General features: G+C 35.2%; 3 protein-coding genes across 3 annotated transcripts in view; all 3 read right to left on the reverse strand.

The window, feature by feature from the left end:
- The window catches only part of LOC136818900 (phospholipase DDHD1-like), a 33306-nt gene extending 24574 nt beyond the window's left edge, over positions 1 to 8732 (reverse strand). Inside the window, exons 1-4 of the mRNA XM_067075139.1 lie at positions 8439 to 8732; positions 8164 to 8303; positions 7201 to 7325; positions 6614 to 6665 (exon numbers count right to left, since the gene is read on the reverse strand). Coding sequence (XP_066931240.1) covers positions 6614 to 6665; positions 7201 to 7325; positions 8164 to 8303; positions 8439 to 8653 — 532 coding nt within the window. The 5' untranslated portion in view covers positions 8654 to 8732. The remainder of the gene's footprint in view (positions 1 to 6613; positions 6666 to 7200; positions 7326 to 8163; positions 8304 to 8438) is intronic.
- Positions 8733 to 8993: 261 nt separating this feature from the next.
- On the reverse strand, positions 8994 to 9813 carry LOC136818877 (ATP synthase F(0) complex subunit B1, mitochondrial-like). The gene has a single exon (XM_067075105.1). It carries the CDS (start codon positions 9771 to 9773, stop codon positions 9069 to 9071), a length of 705 nt encoding a protein of 234 aa, XP_066931206.1. The 5' UTR covers positions 9774 to 9813; the 3' UTR covers positions 8994 to 9068.
- A 4265-nt stretch (positions 9814 to 14078) lies between these two features.
- LOC136818908 (uncharacterized) lies at positions 14079 to 16858 on the reverse strand. Its single transcript, XM_067075148.1, has 4 exons — positions 15946 to 16858; positions 14959 to 15662; positions 14494 to 14682; positions 14079 to 14135 (listed from the first exon to the last, which is right to left on the reverse strand). The coding sequence occupies exons 1-4, from the start codon at positions 16856 to 16858 to the stop codon at positions 14079 to 14081; spliced, it is 1863 nt and encodes a 620-aa protein (XP_066931249.1).
- Positions 16859 to 20151: the final 3293 nt, after the last annotated feature.

Genomic DNA, 20151 nt, shown 5'->3' on the forward strand with positions numbered 1-20151 from the left:
TCCAATAACAGCTGTTGCTGCATGAGAACAAAGCACTACATAATTTCTTAGAAAAATTGAACTATACATTTTTTTGTAGGAAAATTCAAATGTCCCTTAACGAAATTATTCATTGCGTATTTAAAAAGGAAAATCAAATGCCTGCTCTCACGTCACATTAAAAGGTTGAAGTATGATATGTCTTAATTGGAAAATTCAAATGGTGTACATTTCCAATAAGATATATCTAGTTCTTACATAGATAATCAAAGCATGACTGTTTCTGAATAAGACAAAGGACTACATAATTACAAGGAAGAATTGACCTAATGCGTATTTTAATAGGAAAATTTAAATTTCCCTAACAAAATTATTTATTGTGTATTTCTCAAAGGAAATCCAATGCCTACCGCCACATAAAAATAATAATTAAGTATCATGAGTACCGTCATTAAAAACTACGATTGGTGTCTCTATTCAAGATGATATATTTTGTATTTTCATAGAAAATCTATGTATGGCTTTTGCTGAATAAGAATGAAGCACTACATAATTCTTTAGAAAAATTGAAGTGATACATACTTTTATAGGAAAGTTTTATTGTCCCGTAATTTATTGCGTATTTCCCAAGGAAAATTTTAAAATGGCTGCTGTCACATGAAAAGATTGAACTAATATGTGTCTTAATTGGAAACTTAATTTGGTGTGCCTTGATCAATAATGATGTATTTCTACATTTCATTGAAAATCCAATTACAGCTGCTGCTGTATGAGAACAAAGCACTACATAATTTCTTAGAAAAATTGAACTATACATTCTTTTGTATGAAAATTCTAATGTCCCTCAACAAAATTATTCATTGCGTATTTACCAAGGAAAATCAAATGCCTGCTTTCACATTTAAAGGTTAAAATATGATATTTAGAAACATCAAATGATGTCCATTTCCAATAAGATATATTGAGTACTTACATAGAAAATCCAAGTATGACTCTTTCTGAATAAGAACAAAGGACTACATAATTACAAGGAAGAATTGAACTAATGCGTATTTTAAAGGAAAATTCAAATTTCCCTAACAAAATTATTCATTGCGTATTTCCTAAGGAAAATCAAATGCCTGCTATCACATTAAAAGATTGAAGTATCATGTGTCTTAAAAATAATTAGAAACTTCATACGATGTCTCTTTCCAAGATGATATATTTGGTACTTTGGTACTTAATACCCATGTATGACTTTTGCTGAATAAGAATGAACATTTCTACTTTTTATTGAAAATCCAATTACAGCCCTCGCTGAATGAGAACAGAGCACTACATAATTTCATAGAAAAATTAAACTATACTATACTATACTATAATTTTTGTAGGAAAATTCAAATGCCCCTCGACAAAATCATTTATTGCGTATTTACCAAGGAAAATCAAATGCCTGCTTTCACATTTAAAGGTTAAAATATCATATTTAGAAACATCAAATGATGTCCATTTCCAATAAGATATATTGAGTACTTACATAGAAAATCCAAGTATGACTCTTTCTGAATAAGAACAAAGGACTACATAATTACAAGGAAGAATTGAACTAATGCGTATTTTAAAGGAAAATTCAAATTTCCCTAACAAAATTATTCATTGCGTATTTCCTAAGGAAAATCAAATGCTTGCTATCACATTAAAAGATTGAAGTATCATGTGTCTTAAAAATAATTAGAAACTTCATACGATGTCTCTTTCCAAGATGATATATTTGGTACTTTGGTACTTTAATACCCATGTATGACTTTTGCTGAATAAGAATGAACATTTCTACTTTTTATTGAAAATCCAATTACAGCCCTCGCTGAATGAGAACAGAGCACTACATAATTTCATAGAAAAATTAAACTATACTATACTATACTATAATACACAAAAAGATAGAAGTATCAAGTGTTTTAGTAGGAAACTTCAATTGGTTTCCCTACCAAAAATTATATAATTCATACTTTCCACTGAATATCCAATGGCTGTTCTATAACAAACACTGAAGTGTTGTGTATTTTTGTTGGAAAGTTCAATCAGTCTCCCGCATTGTATTATTTCGTATTTCTCAAGGAGAATCCAATACAATAAATCCAATATAATAATTAAGTGAAAATGATGTAGTATGTCTTTTCATCAGGAGATCCAACCAACATCTGCCAAAAGGAGAAAGTCTGTATTACTAAGGGAAGATTTGATTTGATGTTATTCAATAAAAGTGGAATAGCTGTAATGAGAACAAAGCACTACATAATTTCATAGATATATTGAACTAATCTGAAATAATACGTATTTTCATAGGAAAATCCAAAGTCCCTCAACAAAATTTTTATTGTGTATTTCCCATGGAAAATCAAATGCCTGCTATTATCACATAAATGATTGAAGCATCATGTGCCTTAATTAGAAACTTCAAATGGTGTCTCTTTCCAAGATGATATATTTGGTGTTTTCATGGAAAATCCAATGATAGCTCTTGCTGAATAAAAACAAAGCACTGCATAATTTCATAGAAAAATTGAAGTAATAGGTACTTTCATAGGAAAGTTTAAATGTCCCTAACAAAATAATTTATTGCGTATTTCCCAAGGAAAATTCAATGGCTGCTGTCAAAGATTGAAGTTTCATGTTTTTTAATTGGGAATTCAAATTAGTGTGCCTGGATCAAAATGATATATTTTTACTTTTCATGGAAATCTAATGATTGTCATAACAAAGATTGAAGCACTGTGTATTCTTTACAGGAAAGTTCAATTCAAATCTATATGAAAATGTTTTGTTTCAAATTTATTCAAAGAAAATCCAATGGCTGAAATTCCTAATCCAATTTATTTTTGCGCAGAGACTGGTTCACAATACTGATTGTTGTCTGCAGGACTACCGTCTTAGTGCTGTTTTCAAGAAATTAATCCTCTGATTAAGCGAAGTATACTTCTGGAATCCAAATGGTTAAAAAGCAGACTAAGCGAGCAAAACTTCTGACTTCATATCTTTTTTGTCCTCTTTACCTATAGTTCCCATCAAAAAAATATCCAAGAAATTACAAGATGCGCAAAAATTAAAGTGTGCACAAATATCCTATTTTATGAGATTCATGGAAATTAAAGGTGCAAAAATTAGAGGTGAGCAAAAATTAATTGAGTTAAAGTATAACAAACAAGCAACATGCTGAATGGACCTACCTAATGATTAACATCAGATGAAAATAAGAAAAAAGTGACAATAATTGTACAAAAATTCAGAATGGAAAAATAAAGCTTGTGTGTTGAATAATGTAAAATGGTAAAAAGGAATTTCCCCAAATACGAAAATCACTTGAACCATTCAGGCCCAAAAAACCTTTTAAGCTGTTTTTTGCCCAAATTTGCCCAAAATAATTTTCCTTAAAAATCTGGCTTCGTCACATTTTGGGCATTGCCATTTTGCATCATTGTGCAAAAAATCTGAAAAAAATGAACGGACGAACGAACGGACATGGGTTAATTTATAGGACCTCCACCGGGGCACCTGGAGGTAGGTCCAAAAATGAAGCACTGTCTATACTCATTGAAGAATTTAAATAGTGTCTCTCTAACAATATAATATATTTTTTATTTCTTAAGGAACTTGCAGTATTTCAATAAAGAATGAAGTATACATACTGTTTATTTCACAAGATAAGTTCAGTTGGATGTAATTTATGAAAAAAAGAAGTATCATATTTGAATTCTATATTGATTTGAATACAGAATAAATTTATTCAAATTAATTTTAATTGGTTTTTGGAAGGAGCATTTCGGGAACCTTTTTTTTCTTTATTCAAGTATAAGGGTGTACCGAAAAAAACCTGTGACAGACCACTTATGCGTAAAAAACAATCCATGTACAAGACAAGTATCTTCTTAAATGCAACAGTAATTAAAACTTAATCATTCAAAATCACAACAATGGAACAATGAAAACAAAACACAAAAACCTATAAACTTTGATTGACAAATTGCCTTAAGGTGGTAGTCTACTGAGAAATGGAAAAAGTCATTTTTTTACTTTTTTTGTAATAACTTTTGAAATATTTAAGATATCTCAATGAAACTTTCCACAATGGTAGTAAAACTATTAACAATGCAAAATATGAAAAAAAAATTCTAAAAATAGCACAGACGGGGGTGATACCGACCAGGGGGTTACGTACTATAGTTTTCTCCATACAGGTTTTTAAAGACTTCTAAAACGTTTTAGCAAAAGATTTTTGGTATGGTGGTTGGTATTCATCAAAGGCAGAGGATGAGTGAAAAAAAAATTCATAATTATTTTCCAGGGGGTCTGGAACCTAAAAAACGTGGTAAATGGTACAAGAAACAACCCCTGAAAATTTCATGGAGCTAGCACTTTTCAATCCTGAGAAAAACCTGCATAGGCGTTAGCAAACCCCCGGAAACGCGTTTTGAGAAAATCAAGGAAAAAAACAAAAGTCTGCAAAAATGGGTATTATTTTAAGCTGGAAAGCTATTTTCAAAAAATTTCTTCACTGAATACTCATCCAACCAGTCAGGTTTCAAAAGTTAAAGTAAAACATTTCACAAAAATTGATAAAATATCCAAAAATCAACAAAAACATGTTGCGCTAAAGTCATGTATACATAGCAAAGTTTGCGGTAATCTTGTGCAATAACATCAAATTTGGGTGAAAACAGCCACATAAGTGTGTCAAAATGTTCATTGAAAGTCCAGCATGACTCTCTGTAGGCATGAAAACTTTTTGTGTGCATATTTTTATTCACATAGACTAGATGACAATGAGCAATGAGCTGGCTTGACCGAAGGAAGGCTGTTATGAGTGGCGGGTGTCAGATGAGAATGTGCGTCTCCAGAAGTTAGGTCAAGTTCATTATAATGCACATTTCCATCTCTGTTACATCATGTTGTGCTTGGAAATATCTCAGTTACATTTAAATCCACTACAAAACATTATGTGAGCCACCAAAAACACACCGCCTATGCTCAAAACAAAATGGCGGCAACTTAAATGTTTTTCGTAGAAATCCAGCAACATAACCAATGTAAAGCAACTTTATAGCTCTGTAGGGTCTATTCTTCATTTAAACAAATCATTTCCATCAAAGAAATTAAGTTTTGATTTAAAACTTGCCAAGAAATCTGCAGAATCATGCTTACAGCTTGCTTTTCAGCTTGTTTTGATGTGTTACACTACTGAACCTACCATCTTTAATTTTAAGGATGATGTAATGCCACGGAAAATAATATTTTGACGCTCGAAAAGGGCGTAAAAAGAGCTTTCTTTTCACATTGCTATGTTCCGACCGAGATTGAAGAAATAAGTCCTTAGCAACGGGATTTTTTCCGTTGCTAGGGCGATTTTTCAAGCACCCAGCAGGACAAAAATGCTCACTGCGACCTGAAAAATAAAGATATCTCTCTGAAATTTCCAGGAGATGTTCAGAAAGACCTAAGGATCTCAAAACACCCAAAAACCAAAATTCGACAATTTTTTCGATGATTTTCCATTTCTCAGTAGACTACCACCTTAATGAAACAGGGGAATAACCCAAAAATAATTTTCCTAAAAGTCCTTTTTAGAGAAATTTTGTGATATGCTAAAAAAATTTATTTTAATTTTGAAGATTGTGTTTACTTGAGGGAGTATTAATTGAAAATGTACCCTCAAAAGTGGAGGGGTGTTTATTCAAAATAATACAGAAACAGTGTCAAAGTTGTTTGTATCTTGAATATACAATACTTTGACAGGTGCAGGACTACATCAGGTCCCTTACTCCAATGGCTTTCACATAGCAAAAAAAGTGTCTTTATACCAAGGAAAAATGGTATCTCTCCTAAAATCTGCCAGAATAAGATATTTTCAACTTCCCAAAGAAAATCAAGAGGCTGCCATATAACCCAGGGCTGCCATAAACCCAGGGCTAAAAATGGGTATCAGTCATCAGTCATGTCCAACTGAAAAAGCCATTTTGACCGACTGAAAATCTTTGTGTTGGTCATGATGTCCCAATGAAAATAGAATAAAACCATTAACTTGAAATCTTTTTACGCCCCTGTCTCTTAGTCCATTCTTTTACTACCCTCTTCCTTTGTGACTTGCATCCTTCGTAACTTCAAAAAAAATTCAAAGATCACTTTTATATTGACTGGCTTTCTTCGTAAATTCCAAAGGGTGTTTCAAAGATCACTTTTATCAACTCGCTTACATTATAACTTTCAAGAGTGTTTCTAAGATCAATTTTATTGGTTCGCTTTCTTCGTGACTTTCAAGGGTGTGCCTAAGTTCCCTTTTTTATCAACACTCTCCCCAGAAGTTTCAACAGTGCTTCTAAGATCAATTTTTATCGACTTGCTTTCTTCCTAACTTTAAGGAGCCAATAAGGACTTATGTATTCTTCTAAATGGTGTTTATGGAAATTTTAATAAAGAGAAAACATATCCGAGGAGAAGTGACACTGCTGTTTTTTTCTATTATGTTAACGAAATTTACCTGGATGCCCCCTAATACTTTTGCAGGTTAAGGAAATTGATAGAAAATCAATGCAAAACTTCTTTAACAATACCTACAAAGAGATGATAATTGGCAAAGATGAATCATCATTTGACTTACAATTACTGTGAGCAGGTGAAGCAGTTTGAGATACAAGTGGACTTCCCAGACCCTGATTGAAATAAATATAAAAAATATATTCAAAATTATTTCTTTCAAGGTAACTTTCCTGTAGAAATGAAACTACCTGAATACAAAATTGCATTAAAACGAGGACAATTTTCCTTAAAAATATCAGACCTTTAAATTCAGGCTATGATATAGTGGAGTTTTTGCTGACATCAGCAATTACATCAATTTTCTGCATTTTTCAAACAACATTCCGCAATAACTTTTTTTGGCTTTCATATGGGTTGTGATGTTTTTCTAAACGAGCATGAAAAATGCTTCCCAACGGTATGTAATATGACATACTTTTGAGAAAAAAAATTCAACCTGTTCTGGTCTGTAAAATACATAAACAGGTGCCAATTTTTTGGGTCTGAGATTTAAATCCATTTTTGACCTCTAAACTACAATTGTGCAAAATCTCATGCTTGTACGCCTTTGTGCACGTGTAATTTCTACACAATTAGACCATACTAATATGGTTCTTAATGAAATCAAATTTTTAAACCAATAATAGTAATGTTATAAAAAGTCCCTACCAAAGAGCGAACCACTTGAATATGAGCCTCCTCTATGAGATGTGATTCTTTTTCTGACAAGGGTTCCCAATTTCCTGACATGGCACCTTTGAACCAAGTCCCTCTCATTATTGGAACTGCATTCTCTAAAAATATGAAATTAGGATGAAATTACCAATGACTTTCATCGATATTTTGCATTGATTCTTTGTCACAGCAGGATAATTACTTTAATGGGATAAACTTTTGCGGGGATTAATTTTCGGATTAAATTAAGTCCCAATGGAAAGTTGGAAGGGCCTCAACTGCGAAATATTTCTAAACAAAACTATGTCAAACAAATACTTTTTGAATGGTTACTGGCATCAAAGAAGCGCATTTCAACAACCAAAATGCATGATTTGACAGTATAAGTCACAAAATTGAGAAAATATTGCCACCCAATAGTGCCACCTGCGAAATTAAGTCCCCACAAAAGTTTATCCCATTAAATTAGTAGAGGGTGAAACCATTTTCACCAAGGCTACAGTTGAACTCTATGAAGATTAATATTGTGTGTTCAACAAACAAAACTTTTTTTTGAATATAACCATTCTTCTCTGTTTCCTCTAAAGATGATCAAATCTTTCATTTGAAAAGTGCATCACATGACTCTCCAAAGAAAAGACTATCTTCAATAATAAGCGTAAGAAAAGCTATACAATTCCTTTTCAGGAAGTAAAATATGCACACGATTCACAATTTTATCAGGACAGACCAATTTGATTACATGATTTGTAAGCTTAAAACCAATCAACTGTATGGTCCATGATGTAATGTCAGAAGACATTGCAGTGGTGCATATCATGAATTTATAAATGTTTCTGAAATTTTTTGAGAATGCTATGTTGAGCTGAATTAAGTGTCAAAATAAATAAAAAATCTGACCTCAAAATTGAGTAGCTTGGGCTAAATACAACAAAAAATAGCTCTTTATCAGCTTACCCTTCCAATATATTGGTCTGCATTCTCGTCCAAGGATGTCTATTTCATAAAGTGAACCTTTTACTGTTGGGAAGCTTATTGATTCAGGATCAACATTAGACGGTATACAGAGAGGTGATTGCAACTCGTGGGGAAGACACCTAGAAAATGGGTAGAAATGGTTTTGGTTATCCAACTATTTTGTATGAGCAGAAAAAACTATTAGTCAAAAGGAAGTGCCAAAGCAAAAGAAGGCTTTTAAATGAAAAACAATTTTATCCATTTAAGGAAATTACCTAAAAACATCTTCTATTTTCAAAGAGTCAGCGCCATTGAATGGTATCCATTTCTTGTCTTCTTGGAAAAACCACCGTACTTTTGATGCAGGTAGTGCTTTCAAATGTTCTAGATGGTGTTTGACTGATAATGGTGGTGTTTCAGGTTGGTAGTTTAGATTTGGAGCAGGAGGCCTTTTAGGAGGTGTCTGCTGTCCAGACGTGTTCTCAGCCATTTATGCAGCACACATCAACATCAGTGAATTTCATTTAATTTCATTTTTCTTGAAAGGTATATTTCATAGGTTACATAAAATAAAATATGAAAAAATTTATTGTAATCTCATTGCAACTTCAAAGATAATTTCAGTTTGAACAGCTTGTAATCTTAAAAATCCAAAAAAACTTTGTGATTTTGAAAGCAGACCCAATATCGTAATAATTCATAGAAGGAACTTCACAACATTAAAATAATCAATGACTGTAGAGTTTCATTGATAACTTTTTACTTATCCAAACTATAACAAAAGATTAAACAAGAAGAAATTGGGATTATGAATTTTAAGTAATATGTCATAAATTATGTTTGTGTTGGTGTTTATCATTTTATTCCTTCAAAAATTACAGAGTTTGAACATAATTTAACAGTTTTTATGCAGCTTTTGTTGTAGCAGCAAGAGCATTTAAATCGTTGATGCACTGAGCAATAGCATCAGTTTCATGTTTAGCAGTGATGCTGTTGACGACATGGCTTTCAACCCAGGATGAAATGTGGTCTTCTTCAATATTTTGTTCCAAGTTCTGTAGGTCAACTTGGTAATCCAATCTCTTTTGAACTTCACTTTCTACTTCTTCTAATCTTCTACGGTATTCAATTTCCAAGCGCATTTCATTATTTTCTTTCATGACATCAAAATACTCCTTCCTGTCAACAAGAGCAGCTTCGCCTTCTTTGGCAGCCTCAATTGCATTTTCCAGAGAGGAGAGTTGGGCGATTCTTCCTTTATTCATTTTGTCAAGGATAGCATTTCTTCTTTCGTCAAGCATTTTGCCAACGACTGGGCCAGCGGCTTTGGCAAGTTGGTATCCAGTTCCACCCATGGCAAAGATAAGTAAGACTTCATCATTAATGATGAAGATTTCCTTTGATAAAAGGTAAGCAGCTAAACCAACAGTGAACATTGTAGCACCAGATTCTCCAGCTTTGTCCTTGTACATTTGCCATGCTGGCCAAGCAGTTTTGTGCCATGCATATTTGTTATCGTCTTTTGTCGACACTGAAAAACACCTTTGGCTCGCTACAGCGGCACAGGGTTTGACAACTTGTCTTGAGATTGATGACAGACGAGAAAGCATTTTTTAGTGATTGCTGAAATGATAAGTGTGTAATTTAGAAAGTACAGAATCTTGACCAAATAGTATCGGAGAAAAAAAGACCATGAATGACAAGATTTTCGGAAAACATGTTTATAAAATAAAATTACATTTTGCTGCTATTGAGGCAAAAAGTCCAATCTAAAAATTGTGTCTGAAAAGACTAAGACTTTTTCTACTTTGCAAATTTTTTCTCTAAAAGAAAAGGGTCGGTCGATAGAGGATAGGTTGATTTTTTTGAGCACTTTCGGAAAGTAACTTTTTTATTCGATTGAGCATAACTTTTGATCTAATGAATCAAATTTAATAAATGAATGACCCATCAAAGTTTAAGTTTATCTTTCTTCTTTCCAATGAAACAAGAATGGTTCTTTTAAAATTTTTAGATTTCGAGAAAATTAGTTTCAAAGAGAGAAACTTTCTGTGGCGCACCCGGTACATTTTGGAAGAAATTAATAAAAATAAATAAAAAAGGAAGCGATAAACTGAAGAACGAAGTCTAAGATCAGGTGCGGTACCTCATGGCTCCGAATGGGGTTATAGGTCCCCCCCAACAAATTTAGGTCCCCCCTAAGTTTTAGGTCCCCTCACTTTTCAGTAAAGTTCAGGTCCCAGTTGGAATCTAAAGGTTCAGGTCCCTGCAAAAAGTACTTTCAAGGTTCAGGTCCCAGCAAAGAAAAATAATTCAGCACCAAATTATTTTGATTTCAATATGTTATATTTTTAAATATTTCTTAAAAGAAATCTAAAGAAAAATTATATATATTTTTAAGAACATATAAGAAGGTTCTGATTGAGAAAACATATGCACCCTTTAGTTCTTAAATTGCCCTCTGAAATGTGCCAAGAGGCCTAACTTTTTCCATAATAGAAGGGTATTGTCTAGTTGTGGAATCAGTTACAATTTCTTAATTATTGTAATTAGCCCCCAGAACTTTAGTGCAGCCCTTCAGGTCCCCCCACTTTTTTAGGCCCCCCCCCTGAGTTTAAAGTATGAGACAGCTCCCACCCACTTGTAGAGCGATTTTAGATTTACACCCCCACCAAATAAGTGGGGGGGGGGCGGAGCCATATATTACCTTGAGTAAGCATCTCATTCCACTCTAGAAACACTCATCAGCTTAACAAGAAGAAATAAATCAAAACATAGGTAAGTCTGACCATACAGTTAAGTACAGCAGAAAAGTAAAGGTTGAAAAGTTGGCCAAGAAAGTAAAAAATCTCAATTTTCATAAAAATCAACTTAAGACCTGGCCCATTTTATACTAAGGAAGCAAAATCCTTTGTTTAAGAAAATGAAAATCTAATCCAGCATGGGAGTTTTTTGAACAAATTTAAAAAGGTCCAGCCAAATTGTTTTTTTGGTTTTAGTCACCCAACCAACCCTGAGAAGGTGGAGTAAAAAGTTTCATAATGTACATGTGATATTTCTAGAAATATTATAGAACTTTATTTCAAGTCAGAGATCCAGCCCAACTAAGAGGCTATTTGGGCTCTTGTCTTATAGTGTGTTTTTTACTATTTCTTTCCTTTTGGGACTTAATCGGGTTTATAGGAGGTATATTGAGAGAAAAGATCTATCTTTTAATTGATTTGTTTTATTACATAGCTCCGACTGGGGTTCTAGGTCCCCCGCCAAATTTTTTAGGTCCCAGTATAGGGGAAAAATTTTATTGCATTCACAAAGCTCTTTTTACATGTGTGTGCACTTTTAGAGAATGCAATAGAATTTCTTCATTTTTGCATTTTAACCCTTTTAGTGCCACGGTCATTTTTTTGCTAAGTTTTTTAAAGAAAATCGCTAGTTCAAACTTTAAAGGCTTATATCTCCAGATCTAGAAGGAGTTAGAAGCTCGTTTATAGACCGTTAGATAGCTTAGAGTCTCCTCTTTCTTTTAGGCGCGTGGTAAAACTTCAAACTAATTAGCTGGAGGACAGAATCAAGTTTCTCAGGGCCAAATTTGGCTTCGCCCTCCTACATAACATAGCCCATGTCTGATATATACGACATTGACACTTAAAGGGTTCACACTTTGCATGAAAACATAAAGGTTTAGAGAAACTAAAAACCAACAGTTTAAAGAAAAATATGGTGTCAGGAAAATTGCCCCCGAGAAAACTGCCCCCCGGAAAACTGCCCCCCGGAAAATTGCCCCCCGGAAAATTGCCCCCTAGGAAAATTGCCCCCTAGGAAAATTGCCCCCCAGAAAATTGCCCCCTAGGAAAATTGCCCCCCGGAAAATTGCCCCCTATTTTTCCATTTTTCGAAACTAAATCTAACTCAATTTTCAACATTTGGGAGATTTTGGATTACGCAATTTTACTCCGCGTCTTAACGGATTAAGAGATCTAGAATATTTTGGGGGCTATATTTTGGTCCAACGGTTGCAGGTTGCAGCCGTAATTTTCATTAAGTTGACGCTTTTTATAAGGAATAATGTGGTTTAACCATGGAATACAGAGAAAGCGTTTTCTCTGTTTAGCGATAGTCAATTTCAATGTGTTTTATACTGTATTTCTTTCGCTATTCAAGTATTTTCTTTATGGTTTTACAAAATTTCTTGGTCATATGGAATGGATAACTTCATTCTTACTATATTCCTCACGCTGACCATTGATCTGCTTTGCATGTTTTAGTTTTTAGTTTTTTCTTAAAGAAAAAAGTCGCCTCAAAAACGACTTTTACAAGTTTTGTATGAGGTGGAGAAAGATAGTCGAGTAATAAAGTCACTTTCAAAAAAATCTTTCCCCATTTCTTAACCCTAAGCGCCCTATCCGTGCTATCTTAAGCTAAGGGAACTAATTTTTACTAAGTCGCCAAAATAAGTTCCCACCAAAATTAAAATTTCAGTTTTCTTGGCTAAATAACCCCTGAAATTCAACAAAGTTGCTCAAAATAAGATGAAATAGAACAGATTTGCGCTGTCATTCGCTAAAATTAATTCCAACCACAGTTAAAAAATTAATTACAGTATTCCCCAAAAAAAGTTCCCACCAAAATAATCTATTTTTCGAAAATTTTCTACCCAGGACATTGTTGATCCAACCCCTCCTCCGCTTATCAATTTTTCGGAATCTGAAACTTCTTTTTTGTACGGATTATGCTGTTTTAGCCTTTTTTCCAATCCACCCCCGCTGACCCCCGTTTACTAGGTACCCTAAGAGTAATTCAAAACTACTTAATTTTACAGCTACAATGGCCATTTGAAGTTTCATTGGATTTTATAAAAAAGTGGAAAAAAAGATGGCGGGGGGGGGGGCAATTTTCTGGGGGGCAATTTTCTGGGGGCAGTTTTCCTAGGGGGCAATTTTCCGGGGGGCAATTTTCCGGGGGCAGTTTTCCGGGGGGCAATTTTCTCGGGGGCAATTTTCCTAGAACCAAAAATATTTAGGAAGTGTTATTTAGCCCCCAGAATTACATAAACTAATGCAGGTCCCCCAGGGTCCCCTCCCCAAGATAGAGCTCCCCCCGCCTGTCAGGAAAAACAAGCAGCTCCCACTTCTTATATGGCAAATTTTTGGTGTAGCTCCCCCCGCTCAGGCGGGGGGGGGGGGGTGCGAGCCATGTTTAACACAGCTGTTACCTAGGGACAAGATAATTCATCCTGTTTGTACTGGCTGAGGGAAAGTAATGTATGCTGGAGTTATTTGTTATTCAATTGACCGTTGCCTTCTCCTCAACAACTTTATATGCATTAATGGGTTCTAGTTCTAGTTCTAGTTCTAGTTCTAGTTCTAGTTTTATATTTGCATAAGACAAAAAATGCCTAATCTCGCAAATTCTACGTAAAAATACAAAAATGAAAAGGTTTAATAGCTAAGATAAAGATATAAAAATATAGAATAAATAGGTAATTTATACAATTTTAAATTAGATTTATTAGATTAAAATTCAGAAAAAATTTAAAAAGTTCAAAAATATTACAGTAATAAAAAGTGTGTTAAAAATAGTACACTAATAGGGGACGCACAATTTGCAGGGTCACGTGAGAAAGGTGTTTAAGCTGAAGGAGAGCACATACTAGAATCGAGGTGAACAAGAGTCAAGCTGGTCGCTAGAGGATTTATAATGTAGCAAAAAACATAAGTATGAGCATAGACTCAGTGGAAAAACGGGCGCAGATTTAAGTGTACACTAGAATATTAAGCTATGATCAATAGAAGTTTTGAATTCTTTTTCAGTTTTCAAATTTGCAGTACTAATTGGTAATTTGTTCCATATTTTGATGGTAGATGGAAAGAATGAGTTTGAATAGCATTTAATCCTGCCCTGAATGGGCTGATATTTCACATTTGTACAACGTTGTCTAGCTGGGTGGATGCTGCTGTCAACGAATTTGTTTCCTGACAAAATATCAAATAGCATTTTCAATTTCGATTTGGATCTCCTTGTTTCTAGTGTTTCAAGTTTAAGTGATTTTCTTAGATCGTTTGGGCTGACTTCTGAACTCCATTCCCTACAGATCCAGCGGATAGATTTTCTCTGAGTCATTTCGATTTTCTGGGTAAGGGATTGGTTATCAGTTGGATCCCATACAGTGTTTGCATATTCCACCGTTGGTCTGATAAAAGTTTTATAACACTTCAGACGTGTTTCTTTGTCTGCCATTGATAGGTTCCTCTGAAAGAATATTCGGGTGTTATTTGCTTTGGAAGTGGCAAGATCGATGTGATTCTTCCAAGAGAGATTATTCGAGATTACGACACCGAGATATTTAGCTTTGTTAACAGTTTTGAGCTGTTGACCATGGATTTCATAGGTTTTATCATGAATTTTTCGTTTGTTGGTGACTCTGAGGTTAAAGCATTTGTCTGGGTGAAACTCCATGGACCATTTGTTTTCCCATTTTACCAATTCGTCTAGGTCTTTTTGAAGCTTTTCGCAGTCTTCCTGTGTGTGTATTGAGCGGTAAAGATATGCATCATCGGCAAACAGCGCAATTTTCGATTTTACTTCAAGTGGCATGTCATTTATATAGATTAAGAATAGCAGCGGCCCGAGGGTAGTTCCTTGGGGGACACCTGAAATGACGTTTGAGTTTTTGGAGGATTTCCCACGAACAACAACACATTGGGTGCGATGAGATAGAAAGTCTGTAACCCAAGTCAGGACGTTGCCGTATACTCCATAATGTTTAAGTTTAATAATTAGTTTACGATGGCATACCTTATCGAAGGCTTTACTGAAGTCAAGTAAAATACTGTCAACTTGTTCTTTGTTGTTGATAGCTCTAGCAAGGGTATCAATGGTTTGAAGCAATTGGGTCTCGCACGATCTTTTCTTGCGAAAGCCATGTTGAGTATCTGTAAGACAGCTGTTCTCCTCGAGGTGGTTGATGATGTGGCTATGAACGATGTGTTCTAGAACTTTGCAGGTGACAGACGTCAAGCTAATCGGTCGATAATTTTCTGCTTTGGACCTATTTTTGTTTCCTCCTTTGAAGATTGGACTGACTACGGCATGTTTCCAATCAGTGGGTATTTTCCCTTGCTTTAATGATGCATTGAATAATAGGGTGAGACCGTCAGCAACTTGGTCAGCTGATTCCTTTAGAATACGAGCTCCGATTCCGTCAGGACCACTAGCTTTAAAGGGATTCAATTCTTTAAGTAGTTTTGCGACTCCGTTTTTGGTAATAATGATGTCATTGATTATTTTTCCTTTAGGGCCTAACGGTGTTGGGGTTGTACCATCATCTTCTGTGAAGACACTTGTGAATTGGTTATTTAGAATCTCTGCTAGTTCCTCCTCTTTGGTGTGGATTTCGTTGTTTTCACCCAAGAGAGGTGATAAACCACAAATGTCTGTTCTTTTGGATTTCACAAATGAGAAGAATTTCTTGCTATTTTTCTTATCATTGCAGATGTTTTCTTTGATGTAGGTGTTGTAAACGTTTTGGCAGGTCTTTCTTGCAAATTTGGTATCTTTTCCAGTCTCGATCAAGTTTAGTTCTTTTGTATACTCGGTATCTTCTTGACTTTTTTCGAACTGCCTTTCTGCATACTACGTTAAACCAGGGTTGATTGAAACGCTGAGATGTGGTCTTTGTTGGTACATGTTTGTCCTGCGCATTCGAGATAATTTGCTTGAACGTTTCCCAACATTTATCGATGTCTGTTTCTGTAGTGTTTGTTGTGCAGAAGTTTTGCATACCTTCACTCATATCCTTTTGAAGGCCTTCTATGTTTGCTCGATGCCAAACATAGATCTTGCGTTGGATAGGTTTCGATTTTTGGGGATGGCAGAAAACATCAGCAAAAACGGCTGTCTCATGGTCACCAAATCCTTCATACGGCTCACATTTGTTGGTAAGACCAGGTCGGTTTGTTAGAATTAGGTCAAGTGTGGCTTTTTTCCGAGTTGTGAAGTCAACAAGCTGATTGAGGTTTAGAACATCGAAGGCTTCAAGGAAATCTTCGTTTAATTGTTTTGTGTATTGGCTTCTGACAATAGTGTTAGATTCCCAGTCTATGTCTGGAAGGTTGAAGTCTCCACAAATCCAGTGCGAGCTCAGTTTAAACTTTTTCACAGTGTTAGAAATATCTTTAATTAACTGAGTGTTGTAAGAAGCATCACTTGATGGGGGTCTGTAGCAAGCTGTGAGAATTACTGGCTTCTCATAGGATTCTATTTTAATTGATACAAGTTCAGATTTTTGCTGCGGAAGTTCTTGAACTAGGAGGTCATCTCTGTGGATGAAGATTACTCCTCCTTTTCCATCTATGCGATCCTTTCGAATGGCGAGGTAATGCTTTGGAAGGAATTGAGAGTTGCTAATGTTACAAGACAAGTGGGTTTCAGAGCCAATGAGAACGTCTATGTCGTTTTTATGTAAATAGTTTCCAAGCAGAAGTTTTTTGTTCCAGATACTTTGGAAATTGCACACAACGACACGTAGATGGTTGACTTTCTTTTTCTCGGGTGTGATATCGTTTGTAGAGGTTGAGCTGCAGGACGAGATCGATGTATCGAATAAACTATATGAGATGTCTGCTAAAGCACAACCTGGACAAAGCCATTCGAAATTCTCCTCTTGGATGTGGCATTGATAGATTTGATCATCCATGTTGGTACATTTAAGGTGAAACCACTGGTTACAGAGGTCACAAGCGATAGAAGCACCAGAAGAAACTGCCTTTTGACATTCACCACAGGGATATTTCAACTTCTGTGATGGGCCAGGGTTGAGTTCGACATTACCGCTAATGATTAATAGCATCTGCTGTAATATGGCACTTGTTTTCGTCTTGCATGGGTCATTGTTCTAATGCTAGAGTTTTTTCCATCGTTTTGTAACGTCAACTTGGGACTATCTGAAAAAACACAGTGCTGCAAATAACGGCCGGTGACCAGTAAATACCGGTCATTCTGTACTTTTTGCTGGCCATTCTGAAGATCAGTTTTTCATTTTGTTCTGTTAAAATTTGAAGACTAGAGGCTTAAATAAATACTTTAGTTTAGCCAATTTAAAGGTAATTTCAGACAAAATTTTCTAAGGGGGGTTCCGTCAGACCCCCACCTCTGCTCAAATCATTCTTGTTACGCTCGAAAAATTACCTGCCAAATGAAATTTCCTTCTTTGCATATTACCATTTCACAGAACCTCCAAGGTCATTTGATTTGATTTGAATGTCAAATTATAAAATAGACAATTTCTCTTTCAAACTGAGTAGGCTTTTAAATTGAAATATGAAAAGAATTCTGTAGTGAACACGCACACACAAGTGTCTGCACTGTCTGCAATACAGATATCTATAAAAATCCATAAATCTAGCATTGTATTTTCAGATCTGTTACTTTTACGTGGGGGTGGTTTCTATCCACTAAATAAAATTAAGCGATGTAAGTCGCCTTCCAGTTTCAATACTATAGCTATTTTCTCCACTTACATCAACTAAATCATAGAAACCAGACTCTTCCGGCTTCCACCACCATTTCACCAAACCTCTAAAGTCATTTGATTTGCGTAATAAAAAATACACGATTTCTCTTTCGCACCGAGTAGGCTTTTAAATTGAAATGTAAAAAAAAATCTGTTTTGAGGAACACCTGCAAGTGTGGAACGAACGAAGGAACGAACAAAGAAGACCAAATTAGTGGCAAAACGATGGAGCGTTTGACGTCACTTGCACGGCAAGTTACACACTCGCTATTTGTTAATCCCATTGGGCGATAGGCAGCGGGCGTTCTCTAATTCTCCATTCGGCGCCCGATCATTTTGGATGAAAACTAAAGTTAAAAAAGGGCGCGCTATCAGTGAAAGTTATCGTGCCATGTTATGACAGAAAGTATGATTGATAAACTTGGGAGTTATCAAAACAAATTTGGTGTCAAAGAGATTTAACAAGGTGAAAATACAGGCCAGATATCAACAAGTCCCATGTTGCGACCACTCATCCCAAGTTGGAGCAATTGACGGTAGCCAAAACTGGTACCCTGAGATCGGGTAACTTGCATCCAAAACCTCAATTTTTTTTGAAATTCCTTGAGCAATCGCGCGAACCTGGAATCCAACCACAAACCTGCACAAACATAAAGAAATAGCCGGAAGCCCAGACCCACGAAGGTATGCTTAGAGATTAAGGCCTTTGCGGCGTGTGCTTAAAGGAATACAGCCTCGGTCCTGTCTTTGAAGTGGATGTAGGTGGATGTTGTTTATAGAAGAAAAGGAGGTAAAGGAAATTGATTTTTCCAACTCAAAATGAAGCACTTTTTCTCAATTATTTAGAGTTGGTGTCTTAGCCTTACAGTCGAGGATTATGCCCTAAATAAGAGAATACCCAAGTTAGAGGATTACCTTATTTAGGAGATTTTCAGTCTCTTATTTAAGAGAACGTACTACCTAAACTAGGAGAATTCTGTACGTTTCACAAATTTACTTCAGAGCAGACTATTTGCGCAATATGAAAATAAGATAACGTGAAAGATCACGTTTCCGTGATTCCAATGACCCAAATACCAAAATAAATTACCTTTTCATTCTTTTTCGAACTTCGAAAAACCATAAATAGCCTCATTTGCATGTGTTGACGTAATTTTTTAAAATAATGAAGAAACACCCTCAACCTTCAAAGCGCGTTTTTTCTCAAACCCCCCTTATTTAGGAGAGACAAGAGCGACTCACTTTCTGTTTGACCCGCGTTTTGACCGAGCTTAAACGCGTTTCTTAAATATGGCCCGATCTATATTATTACTTTTCACAAAATTCTCATGATGTAGATCGGCCTTTAGATTGATAGACCCTAACCATCCTAGGTCCACAAAACAAAAGCAGAACTCAACCAAATTTTGCTAGAAAGGAGAAAAAAACGTGCTGAGTCGATCTATGAAGTTCAAAACTTGCGCAAAATGATGAGAAGGCCAAAAATTAACGAAGAAAGAAAAGTCTCCTAGTTAAGAGAAAGAAATCTCCTACTTAAGAGACCTTCTCTTAAATAGAGTATATCTCTTATTTAGGGCATAATCCTCGACTGCCTTAGGACACAAACAACTATCAATTGGGCACAGATGTTACGCGAGGTAATCGTCACAAGCCAAAATCCATGTTCAACAGATTTTGAAAACGAAAGTGTAAAGAATAAACATTGCCGTAAACGCGTTTAAAACGCGGGTAAAAAGTCCTGGGCCAAGTCCCGCGTTTGCTCATTTAGCCAATCAGATCACACAATCTAGCCGGTTTCCAACTCCCGCTACAAAATCACATTGTAAATATCGAAATAAAACCGGGGGTTTAAATATTTACTAAAGGCTTATTTCGCTGAAAGAAAATAACTTTAATGAAACAAATTTTGGTTAAAGATCTTTGTTATTATATATAAAACCTGAATCTAAATGGTTTTGAGAAGTAAAAGATTGTACGACTTCAAAATAGACAAAGATCGTTTATGACCCCCGTCTCAGATGAGGTTTTCAGGCTTTATATAAAGATAGAGAACTAAAACAAGCTTGACCCACTAAACTATATATTCAGCACCAGACTCTCTGACATTCTGAGAAATTATTTGCCTGGGAAGAGCAGCAGATTTCAGCGAAATGCTGCTTTTTGCTCTAAAAGTGTATGGTGGAAATGGTGCTTGTTTTCAAACTTAAACATCAATTCATTTGACATATTTTGTTTATTTGGATTATTGAAAGGTTAAAGGTTTGTTTTATTTTTATTTTTTGATGATAGCTTCACTCAATCACTTATATACAATGAGCCTTTGAAATTTGTTTATTTTGGTATTCTGATTGCTCTCGCATGATGCCGCCATTATGGAATTTTTTTTTTGCGTTTGCTAAATGCGATTTTGTGAGACTTTGCATTACCAACTTTTGCTTATGGCAAACACCTGTGTGGGCCTGGCCCTATATTATTGC

The sequence above is a fragment of the Clytia hemisphaerica genome, unplaced genomic scaffold (genome assembly GCF_902728285.1).
Source record: "Clytia hemisphaerica strain Z4C2 unplaced genomic scaffold, Clytia hemisphaerica genome assembly, whole genome shotgun sequence".
In the NCBI taxonomy this organism is placed as follows: Eukaryota; Metazoa; Cnidaria; class Hydrozoa; order Leptothecata; family Clytiidae; genus Clytia; species Clytia hemisphaerica.